Raw genomic sequence first — 12806 nt, forward strand, 5'->3', positions numbered from 1 at the left:
TTGTATGTCTTGATGATTAGAAGGATGACAGTATTTTTGACAGTAATACAAAAGTTAGGAAGAAGGGAAGATTTGGAGGAATATGTTGAGATCACCAAGTGAGATAAGTACACAGGGAAAATGGAAGGGGAACAAGGACAGAAACCTGGTAGATACCCATAGTAATTGGGCATGATCTGGTTGCAAAGAAGGCTAAGAAGAAGCAATCATACAAGTAGTATGAGAGTCAGGACAAAGGCAGAAGGCAGTGTCATGAGAAACTAAAGAGGAGAGAGTATCCAGAAGAAAAGAGTAACTGATAATATTGAAGGCTATTGAGAGATCAAGAAGGATGAGCATGAAGACTGAGGAAAATGAGGCAGTTAAGAAATCACTGGCAACTCTGGAGAGGGCGGGAGAGTTTCAGTTGAATGATGAGGTCAGAATCCAGATTGCAGAGTCTATAAGCAAGTGAGTGGAGCGGAAATGGGAGTACTTGGTGTAGACTCCTTAACTCAAGGAATTTGACCATAAAGGGGAAGAGAGATATCAGTTGTATCAGGTGAAGGATTTTTAAGGATGGGGAAAATATGGGCATGTTTGTATGCAGCAGGGAAACAACCAGAAGATAGAGAGACTGAAAATCAAAGTAAGAAAGAGAATGAGAAAGGAGACAATTTGCTGGAGAAGACAGGAAGGCATAAAATTAAAGGTGCACGCAGAAGGAATTGTTTTGGTGAGGAGAAGGGCTACTTTTTCATGTAAGACAGGGTAGAGGAGAGTGGGTGAAGGTATCTACGATACCTCTAAGATGAAGGGAGAAGAAGAGAAAGTTCTTGTCGAATGGCTTCAATTTTTTCAATGAAGTACAAAGTGAGAAGATATGGAGGAGAGGACACCATAGAAGTCTTGAGGATGGATGAAAAGGTTTAGAATAGTTGCTGTGGTGAATACAATAGAGAATTCATTAGGGAGGTGTAAAATGACTGCAGTGAAGGCCAGCAAACACAGTCAGTTTCATGATTTTTCTACAGCTCCATTCGGCAAATAGGAGTGAAGGAGGAGGGTATAAGGTTAGAATTTGGCAAGGCATAAATGATAGAAGAAAATTGAAAAGGATTGGATTGTAGAAGACAGTGTAGAGTTGAACTGATTTACAAAGGGGTACAGGAATAGAGGAAAGTGTAGCAAAACAAGGGTAACAGCCTGGGAAAAAAAACTAGGGCCAGAAGGACTGAAGGTCACAGTGAGGGCAAAGAACAGAGACAAGGATTGTAAGGCAAAGAGAAAAATGTAATGATAAAATATTGTGACCAAATAAAGGAATTTTGGAATTCATCAACATAGAAGTGAAACTTTTAAGGGAAAGGACAAGATTAAGGGTATGAACATCCCTGTGTGTAGCTGAATTTGAAAGGAGAAGTAGGTCATGGGAACTGAGTAGATTAAGGTACTGAGAAGTCAGGGTAATGGATGGAGCATCAATGTGTATGCTGAAGTATAATAGCATGAGAGCAGGAGCTGAGATGGGGAGAAAAACTGTCAAGCTAGGACAAACTTGCTGAGGAAAGAAGAACAATGTCCTAGGTATTGACAGGTAATAACCACTAGAATCTGCATTAAGGGATAAATTTTAATATGGTGAAGTGGCTAGTCTGGGGGACATGAATGTCACGTTAAAGACTAAACTCTAAACAAGATTCTATAAAACGCAATACAAAGTAACTGATCAACCAATTTTATAACATATTGATTTGCAAAAAGTACTTACTGCTTCTACAGAGTTACATTCTCGCCTTGTTTCTAAATACCGAAGTGCTCTTTTTTCTTCTTCTTTTAATTTAGCATCTGCCTGTCCGAAAGCAAAATGACAATCATTTTAAGAAGAGTAATAGCATAGTAATAATATCTTATGTAGTAAGTTCTGACTTACATATTTCATATAGTTCTGTACACCATTTTGTTGTAAATAAGAAGGGGCCTGTGTTCTATAAAATCTTTCTGTCGAATCCAAGTATGCCTTTTCAAAATTGTCTCGGTAAATTTGAAGCTTATCTTCAGGATTTGAACAGAGATTAACTGAAGAAAAAAAAAACCAGAAAAAAATTCATTCCAGTTATGATACAATTCATATATAAATATTTAGTTAAATAATAAAAAATATGTACTTCAAAACTAAGGCCACAAGATTTTAAGTGCTACACACAGAGACTCTAGACATACAGTGTAAAGAAGAATAAAAATTCTGTGTCTATCTATAGCATATAATTTAGTTAGGAAGAGACACAAATGCATAAAAAGATAATATAAGATGATAAATAAGTGGCAGATATGTGCTACAGACAATAAAGTATTCTAGTAGTTTGGAGGAGACAAGAGATCATTTCCAGTTATGGTGTTTGAGGTAAATGTTATGTAGTAGGTGGTTATGGAACTCGACCCTCATGACATTGGATAGCTAAGGAAAGGGAGAAAATGTTCTAGGGGTAGGGGGAATAAACAGTTGGGAAAATATAAGCAGAAACACAGAACTGCAAAAGAACAGGTTACACATAATAAGGATAGAGTCCTTATGGGAAGTTCTGGGATTTAAGTTTTCCACATTATATATAGGTAGAAATATGGGATTTAGGACTATATATCTAAAGATGGAAGGAACACTGGAGGCCATCTGGTCCAGTCCTTTCTTTTTACACATGAGGGAACTAAGGCCCGGTAAAATTATGTGACTTCACCAAGGTCACAAAAGTAGTAAATGTCAGAGGCAGGATTTGAACTGTGGACATCTAACTCCACAGCCCATAATCTTTCCCCTATGTCACACTCGAGCCATACTATGTAAAGTCTTAAATACTAGGCTATAAAAGCTGAACTTGAGAATGAAGAATTATCAAAGGATTTGAATAGAAAGTGACACACAAAAAAGCATTGTTTTAAAAAGAAAAATATGGTATTGGTATACATGGGTACGTTTACTCAGGAGAGGGAACTGGGTAAGGAAGCTATTCCAATAGTCTAGGAATGAAAGAAAAGAAGTTTGAGTTAGGATTGTAACAGTGGGACTAGAAAGTGGGTATCAAAAGAGTGTGATAATTAACTGAATGTGAGGGCCAAGCAAAAGGGAAGATTCAAAGATGAAGTTAAACAGTCAAAGTCTCAAGCTTGGCTGCCTAAGAGATTGTCAGAGATAAGAAAATTAATATTGGCTGTTGGTTCTGAATTGTAGGAACATAAAAGGAATTAGCACATTTCCCAAACTTAAACATAGATGCAAAAGTTACTTATTAGATGACTGCCCTTATTTAAATTGATCTATTTGGCACATCTATTAAGAAATTTATAGCTTAAGTACTAAGGAGAAAGTATCAAATGGAGTAAACAAATGGTAAGCTCTTTTTCTAAAAGGGTGTTGAAACCACCTTCTTCACCACTATCACCACCACCAACCAATAATCATTTGCTGCCAATAGGCCAAAGAGGCTGGGAGTTGCAGCAAACACCAGACCACTAGTTCTTCTTTCAGCGTAGTCCCCGAAGACCTAAGCACCCTCTGTGTCTATGTGACCTGGAAACTTTCTGAAGGTGCTGCAGCCCCTGCCTCCACAGCAATCACTGCCATTAAAGAGTCAGAAAATAAAGTTCTTGCTAGAAAAGTCTTTGGCCCTGTCAAATTGTTCATCAGAAATACATGTGATTTTGTCTGTGTAAAAGACAGATATAAGATATAAGATATCTTAAAGAAGATATAATAACACCTGCTTTGCTGCTGTAACCTAAGAGTTATTTTCATCTCACCTGCAGCTGAAATCTCCTATGTGTTTTGTCTTCACCATTTGAATGTAAACACCTTAAAAGCAGGAACAGTATTTTTCTCTCTAGTGCTCAGCACATAGTAAATGCTTAATATAATAAATGCTTTTTCATTCATTTATCCAACACTTAAGTTCTTAGCTTTTGTGTGTCATGGACTTTTTTGACAGATTCATGATGCCTTTCGGCCTCTTCTCAGAATAACATTTTTAAATGAATTTTTAAAAAATACATAGGAATATAAAGGAAACCAATTATACTGAAATATAATTATCCAAGAATATATATATGTATATATATGCACAGATATATGTATATAGTTAAGAGAATCCATGTAAAGAACATCTGATCTAACACCAAAGTTACATATATTATGCTCAATGACAGTAAGTTCTGCCCTACAAAATACATCAGTTTCCAAAAAGAAAAGGTAACTAATATCATGAAATTAAAAACATACCATAGGATTCTCTCACTCCAATCACCAGTTGAGAATCAAAAGCTTCTCCTAATCTCTCTGCATGGACTAGCTTCATTGCACTGTCCTGGAGTCTATTCTTTATATTTGAGAAGATTGACTCATTCCATGTATCAAGCATGAGCTATATAAAAAAGAAAACAAAATCAAGTAAGTGTAAATTTAGAAAAAATTACAGAATATATAAGGAATAAGGGTGAAGACTACAAAAATAAAAAAATAAATTATCTATTTATCAATCTTTCAGCCTTCGTCCATTTGAATGCTAAAACATCAAATTTTATGTTTCAAGTCAGAAAGTGATGGTTTTCTAAAATCTTACCTAATCTTGTTAGTCAACTGCTCAATTATATATGTTATTATCTTTTAAAAAAAATAATACCATGCTAATAAGCCCCTCAAAACATACAAGAATATCACTTTCCTGTTTAAAAAAAATTGCTATGAGGAAGACAGATATAATTCAATGGAAAAAGACAGAACAAAAATCCCACAATCAGGTAATTTAAAGGAATGTTTTAGTACAAAGAAATCCTTAAAATATTTTTCTTATTTTCTAATGCTTTCAGGATCAAATATGGATTTCCATAAATCAAAATAATCTAAATAGGTATTAGAATGTTACTAATGTTTACTAAAGAATCTAATATATTTTAAGCAAATTCTTTATGTTAAATGTTGATTCTCACTAATAGTTTGCCAATTATGCCTTAAAAACCAACATTTTACATTTGAATACCTTAAAAAAGTATTCTGCTCTTTAAGTTTTGTAAAATATCAGTCCTTTTTCTACCAACAGTCACAACTTAAGCATCCTCGTCCTTTCTAGTAAAAAAGCAAATAAAAACAAGAAAAACACACATTTTTTTTAACATGGCCAAGGCAGGAATTTATTTTCCTTGACCATGCATATTCGTTATGAGAGTTGGGTTGTTTTTTTTTTTTTTTTTTTTGGTAATTTGGGTACAGAGAGAAGAGAGGGAAAAATAAAGGTTTGTTAATTGAAAAAGAAAGTTTTTAAAAAGTCAGTTGTTTTTCTTTTAATATAAGATTATTTCTGCCTTAAAAGGGCAAAACTATTCACTCTTTTAAAAGTTAGAGTACTAAAATTAAGGAATTTTTAATAACTTTCTGCCAATTTGGAACTATGCCCAAAGGGCTACAAAACTGTAATACCCTTTGACCTAGCAATACCACTTCTAGGCCTGTATCCCAAAGAGATCATAAAAACGGGAAAAGGACCTACATGTACAAAAATATTTTTAGCAGCTCTTTTTGTGGTGGCCAAGAACTGGAAATTGAGGTGATGTCTATCAATTGGGGAATGGCTGAACAAGTTGTGGTATATGAATGTAGTGGAATACTATTATGCTATAAGAAATGATGAGCAGGCAGACTTCAGAAAAACCTGGAAAGACTTGTATGAACTGATGCTAAGTGAAACAAGTAGAACCAGGAGAATATTGTACATAGTAACAGCCACATTGTATGATGATTGACTTTGACAGACTTAGCTCTTCTCAGCAATGCAAGGATCTAAGACAACTCCAAAAGACTCACGATGGAGAATGCTATCCACATCCAGAGAAAGAACTCTGGAGTCAGAATGCATATGGAATACTATTTGCTCTCCTCTTCTTTTGTTGTTTTGTTCCTTCTTTCTTGTGGTTCCTTCCATTAGTTCTAATTCTTTTTTACATCATGATTAATTGTGAAAATATGTTTAATATGAATGTATAAGTAGATCCTATATCATGTTGCATGCCATCTTGGGGAGGGAGGAGAAGAAAATTTAGAACTCAAAATCTTATGGAAGTGAATGTTGACAATGGAAAAAAAAAACTTTCTGCCAACAACACTACTGACAAAAAGCATAGCACTATGAAGTAAGAGACCTATGTCCCAGTCCCAGTTATGTCATTAACTAGTTTTGTGCCTTGATAAATCACTTTGCCTATTTCTATCTCAGTTTCCTCACATAAAAAATGAGGTTACTGTCACATAGTTGCCTTAACATTCCTCATAAGGTAGGCCTGATAACTAAATGAGATAAATGTGAAAGCACTTTGAAATGTATAAAGCACCACATAAATTGATCAAGAGATTAATAATCCTAGTCCTATAAGCAAATGAATCTGAGGCTAAATTGATGACAAATTTTTTATTTGTGAAAACAAAGTTCTTCCATTCTGAGATCTTCTTTAGATATCAGTTATAAATCACTATAGTATCTTGGATTTCTAAGCTCTATATTCTGTCGCCTGAATTTTAATTGAAATAAAGTTTTACTGTGTTTTCTTCCCACAACTCCAGTGCTAAGTGATTCATGGATAAATTAAATCTCAATAGGCACACTCACCATTGCATGAGGCTGTAAGATTATCCATTGCATAAATTTTTTTTTTCCTAAGGAGCAATATATAAATGCAAGCTAGAGAACTGGGGATAGGTCAAATTCTAACTGCTTGTGCCAAAGGTCCCTGAAGAATAGGCAGGGAGGAAAACTCAGCTGTGAGGTCAAGTAACTGCTTCTACAGAGACATAGTGAAGGTGATTTTTCTGCCCCCTTTTCCCAGTTACCATAAGGCAAGCAATGACATACATACCTTCACAGTTATAAGGTTCCTCTGTTTAGACCTCCCATTAAAAATAGTGTCATCCTCTATTTCTAGCTTGTGATATTTAACTATGCTGCTCATTCAATGCTATCTAAATACTTTGTTCTATCATACAGAAATAAGTAAAAGAGAATGTGTGTATATTTAAATAAGAAGGCATGATTGAATGAGAACTCAGAAACAGAATCCAACTTCACTGTTAACCCAATTAGATCACATACACATACACACATTTATCAAGAGAATATAGACTATAGCTCAAAAGCATCTAAAAACACAAATGTTTATATATATATACATATATGTATATATATATATGTATATATGTATGTATGTATATTTATATAGTCAGCTGCTCATTGTTAAAGTACTAGGAGATGCCTACAATCCACAGAAAAAAGTGAAGCAGAAATACTAAAGAAATCACAAGGAGGGTAGGGCATTACCATAGAAATGCAAATTAGAGATAAATTCAGGAAAGAAACAGAGCTCAATTTTTTTATTCTACAACTTTCCCACAACCTTAATTCTGTCAAGTTCAGAGTTCACCTTTTAGGTTGGCTAACCATTAAAGAGCTGTCTGAATATTCATTGCTCTAGTATCCTTTGTCGCTACTGTAGATGTTAAGGCAAGAACTGAGAAAATGAAGGAAGGATTCAGGGAGTGGTAAGATCCATAAAGCTTATATTATTCACATATGGTCCACTGTGCATCACTACTGTTAGAAAGCTGGTTAAAGGCCAACATATACCATTCTCTGTGGCACTCCCAGAAATCCTACCCTAGTTTCAGAAGCTGAGTGGAATTATGATAGAGAAATTATTTCCTACTTATCCTGGACATAGTACATACTTTCTCTTTATATATTTGTTTGCATGTTGTCTACACCATTAGAGCGTAAATTCCCTGAAGGCAGAATTGTCTTTTGCCTCTTTTTTATCTGCTTTTTATCTCTTTTGTATTCCTAGTGCCTGGTACATAGCAGGCACTTAATAAATGTTTATTGATTTATAATCAATTGACTGATAGAAAAGGTCAATGAGTTTTAAAACCAAGAATATACTGTAGAACTTCACAAAGTAGCAGTCACTGAAACTAAACAGGTATAAAGTAAGGTTAACATAAATGACTAAAACTGAAAACAGAAGGTTTAAATGACACACTGGACAAATGTAGATATAAAAGGAAGATGAAGGGGCAGCTAGGAGGCACAATGAGTAGAGCACTGGCCCTGGAGTCAGGAGGACCTGAGTTCAAATCTGGCCTCAGACACTTGACACATGTACTAGCTGTGTGACCTTGGGCAAGTCACTTAACCCCAACTGCCCTGCCCTCTCCCCCCAAAAAAGGAAGATGAGAAGAGAGGGAGAGTGAATTCATTCAATATTTATAACTATAAAGACAGATGATATCTTACATTTCTACTGTACTAACTTTTCAATGTGCCATCAAATCTATTTCTCATTTTACCCAGTAAGTTGGGATATGATAATATTTGACAGATGAGGAAACAGACGCAGAGATGTTAATATGACTCAAGTAAGGCCATATATATAATTGTAAAACAAGGAATGAAGACCAAGTCTCTTCATTCTCAGCCTTATACACTTTCTTTTCACCATAAGGTGGTAAGCACTATATACAAATAAGAAAAACTGCTTGCACAGCTCCTTGCCCCTAAAAGAATTTAAAATTTAGTTAAGGAGACAAAACACACACTTAACATCTTTAGTGCAAAACAATATAGTAGAAGCTGAATCTATAAATAGTGACATGACTCAGAAAAGTAATGTCAGGTCAATGAAAGCTGAAGGGTGAAAACAACTGAAGCATGACTAAACAAAGAAAAAGGATTAGAGCAGAATTAAATACAGTGGAAAAAAGGAGTATATGAAGGAGGGAAAGCAGTCAGATTACAGAAAGCAATGCAAAAATAAAACAGCAGCAATGAAATAATGAAATGGAACAATAATACCTGCAGAAAGGAAAAAAGAAGAAAGGGAAACAGGAGAGAGAGGTAGGTAGTGATGCCTAAAGGAAACAAATTAAAATTGTATGAATTGGCCAAAGTTGTAACAGATAACAAGAAAAAAATGTTGAAGCTAAATTTTGTTACTAGGTTAAGAATCAACAAGGATTGAGGAAAGAATATGAATTTGAAGGGGAAGAAGCATATGGAAGGACAGTGAGGCAACTTTACCTACCTTTCTAACAATACTGTCTTCCACATTCGATTTTTTGTTGCTGCCCTGTTTGCCCATTAATGTAATCTCTAGCTGACAGAATGGTTTAGGTAAGATATCACACTGAGTAAAGAATTTTCTCCACTCTACAATGTATGCTTTTAGTAGTGCTGTATCATCCTGATGGCTCAGTACTCTCTGAAAGAAAAAAGATCCCAGTTAAAAACAACACATACAGCCAACGCTAAGAGAACAAAATGACTTTAAAATATAAGGTTAATTTGGTATTTTCAATTAAATTAGTGTAAATCTCCTAAGTAGCTATACTAAAGGTTTAAAAAAGTACCCTCTTTCAAAGGTTGTATCTATCCATCTATCTAAGATATATCTTTCTAGCATTTAAATTCTATTTTATATGTATATATCTATATATCATTCTAGCTTTTAAATTCTGAGTCAAATACATTAGACTGTGTCCTCGATTTGACCCTGTGGGACACCACACACCCTAAGCTGAAGAATATCAAAATGAACTCTCAACACTTGACTGTATTAGAGACTATAATTATTTCATTATCGGGATTTTACATCTAGTGTTCAGCATAGATATTTATCAATTGTTAAAAATACAGTAAATTATATTTTCAATTTATTTTTATGCATTAACAAATGAACCCCTTTACTTTTAGAGGCACAATTCAATTTCATCAGAAGCCACAAATTTAAAATTAAAAAACAAAAAGAAACCCCATGAATGCTTTTCTATAAAATTTCAAATTGCACTTATACAATGTATATAGAAACAAAGCTTCTGATTAAATTGTGTTAACAATATAACAACATATTCTAAAGAAAGTCTACATACAATATTATCATTCCTAACCAAGATATTAACTGCCATACAATATATAATACAAGACTTATCAATGCTCACCTTTGATACTTTAAGTCCCTTAATTGCAAGGGAAAAATTATCTTAACCCAGAATAAAGATTATGTGTATTAACAAAAACACTGATACGCAGAGATATAAAACTGCTAAGGAGCTAATTCAGTCAGTTCGAATTATTTGAATTATTACTAGCAATGGCAAATTAGTGACATATAAAATTTCGTTAAAAGATCAGAAACTCCAGTTTTCTATGGCTTCCAAACTTCATAATACAGAAAGTAAAATCTTGTGGATCTTTCAGATTGATATAAAAACAGTGTTTAAGTGGTATGATAACTGACACTATTGAGATATTAATATTTTGCTTCAATGTTTATTTTCAGAAAGCTTAAGTACTAATAGTTTTCAGAAGTATAAAAATACACATTTATACATAGGTCTATTATCAATACACTGTTCTCAGAGCAGTACTTTGGCCCCGTACGACAGTGAAAAAATTCAGGACTCCTTAATTTCTTCAGATTCAGAAATTTTTGAATAAATCATTAGAATCTGATATCCTTGGATACAGTGCAAGAATATTGTCCTTTACCTCTTTTTTGTTTCTTTGGAATTAATAACATCCGTGTCAGAAAAGCTAAAATTCAGCGGTCTCTTAATTAACAACAACAAAAAAAAGGCAAGGATAACTTAAAATTCCTGATAATCCAAAAAGCAATTTTAGTCAATAGCATCAATCTTCTCCTACCAATCAATTTACAAGAGCTTCCAGTAAGCAAATGATCTGGCTGATTGGGGTTTCAACTCATTGGCTTTTCTCTGTTACCTTCTAGAGGACTGATGAAGAATGAAATAGATAAAAGGTAAGCAACAGTGAGGAAGAATAAAAAAACTAGATAGATAGTCAGTACCATAAATATTTGCTGAATTGAGCTAAATGGATAAGCTCCTAAGTAACTGAAAGTTGGCTTTCTGGTAAAAGTTTTAATTACAGGTAAGCTTTACTGGGCTACAACACTTGAACATTAGACTTAGCAAGAATGGAAGGCAACTTAAGCATTTCCCAATGGGTTAAGGACTCTGGGATAGACAAAAAAAAATCTGATATCTATGGGTGGAAGTCTCATAAGAGGGCCCATAATCAACATACCTGTAGCTACTGAATATAGCACAAAAATGATAATCTTGTCGGGGCACACAGTTTAATACTAAATTAGCAAAGCAGGAATAAACACAAAAGGAAAACTATTTTAGGTATAAAAATTTAAAGACCCACTGAATGCTCAAATAATCTAACAAACAAGATACATTACATTCCACAAATCAGTCTTCACTGTAAGCAAAATATTAATTTCAAAAAGCAGTCATATCATAAAAAGGTTTTTAAATTAACTTTCAAAGACTCACTGCCTGTGCTTGTTTAATAAAATCAAGTATATCTTCTTTCAAAGCCTGGTGGATTTTTGCTGGGCCTTTATCATCCCACAAACAAACTGCATGGACATCCCTAGAAAATAATGAAGGCAAGTCATCTTTAAGGCCACAATTCTTATATGTAAGACACACACAGACACAGACACACAGACACACACACACACACATGTGTGCACACACTACACAGCTTTAGAAAGAAGTTCCTAAGAGATACCAATCTATACATGTTTTAATACTCTTAATAATAAAATAATACACATCAATGTTTCCTACAGAACCTAGTCTCTCATTCAAACGCTAGTCAAGCTCCATCACACACAACTTAATCAGTTTCACATTACTTCAGGTATTTACTATTTACACATTCCTAAGGTATTTATTTTATATTAGAAGTGTTTACTCTTATTTAAAAAATCAGTAGCAACCAAAAAAAAAATCCTGACAGAAAGTCAAATTTACAAAAAGGATACATAAGGGATAATTAATCATATTACAAAAAAGTATGCTTAAGGCTCATTTTAAATGGCAAACTTCTGAACTCACAGATCATGAACTTCGTGAGGTTTTGACCAACAGATGAAGAAGCAATTCCTGTCTCAATCAGTGGCTGAAACACTGATTAAAAATGAGGTCTAATTTTAGTTACAAAAGCTAGCATAATTTTGATGGTCGTATCACACCACGGGCTGAAGTTCTTTTCTTACAACAAACACAACAATTATAGTGCTTTTAGGGTTTGGAAAGTGCTTTAAAATATAATCTCATTTGATTTTATTTTCTCCTTGACTTAAAACAACTGGCACACAAGAAAAGAGATGTGTATGCACAAACATTATATAATCACAAAATTTTTAGCGATAATAAAGGCTATAGAGTTCAGTCCCCTTATCTTACTTAGAGGACTAATATCTAGGGAAGCTGAGTGACTTGTCCAAGGTCACCAACTGGTTAGTAGCAGAACTGGGATCAGATGATGTAAAATGGAAAATCAATTTAACTGCTGGCTCTTCTGCTTTAATTCTCATAGGATATAATTATAAGCATGATAGCCATGATTATGAGATTTCTTTCACAGAAGGAATTGCCTCTACCAAACATGACTTGGTAAATAAATCTTAAGTTGCTGCTTGAGGCACATTGATATTAAGTGATTTACCCAGTTAGTGTCAGATGTGGGATTTGAAATCAGGTCTTTTTGATTCTAAGTCCAGTACTATATCCAGTATTATCACTTGTCTCAATATGCAAAACAGCAAAAGGCTCAAAAGCAATGCATGTAACTAAGAGAGTTATGTCGTTCTTTCAAGGTAACTAAGAAAAAAGCCTGAAAAATCTCAATAAAGTAAATGATAGTGACAAAGTCTATCACTAACTTTATTTTACATCTAAATGTGCCAGTTTAAAAGGCATA

At 34.0% G+C, this 12806-nt stretch overlaps 1 protein-coding gene across 1 annotated transcript in view; it reads right to left on the reverse strand.

Moving 5' to 3' along the window:
- The window catches only part of CUL5 (cullin 5), an 81846-nt gene that overhangs the window by 35783 nt on the left and 33257 nt on the right, over nucleotides 1-12806 (reverse strand). The window contains exons 3-7 of the mRNA XM_036744572.1: nucleotides 11369-11468; nucleotides 9091-9267; nucleotides 4250-4391; nucleotides 1913-2058; nucleotides 1751-1831 (exon numbers count right to left, since the gene is read on the reverse strand). Coding sequence (XP_036600467.1) covers nucleotides 1751-1831; nucleotides 1913-2058; nucleotides 4250-4391; nucleotides 9091-9267; nucleotides 11369-11468 — 646 coding nt within the window. The remainder of the gene's footprint in view (nucleotides 1-1750; nucleotides 1832-1912; nucleotides 2059-4249; nucleotides 4392-9090; nucleotides 9268-11368; nucleotides 11469-12806) is intronic.

This window comes from Trichosurus vulpecula, chromosome 2, assembly GCF_011100635.1.
Source record: "Trichosurus vulpecula isolate mTriVul1 chromosome 2, mTriVul1.pri, whole genome shotgun sequence".
NCBI lineage: Eukaryota > Metazoa > Chordata > Mammalia > Diprotodontia > Phalangeridae > Trichosurus > Trichosurus vulpecula.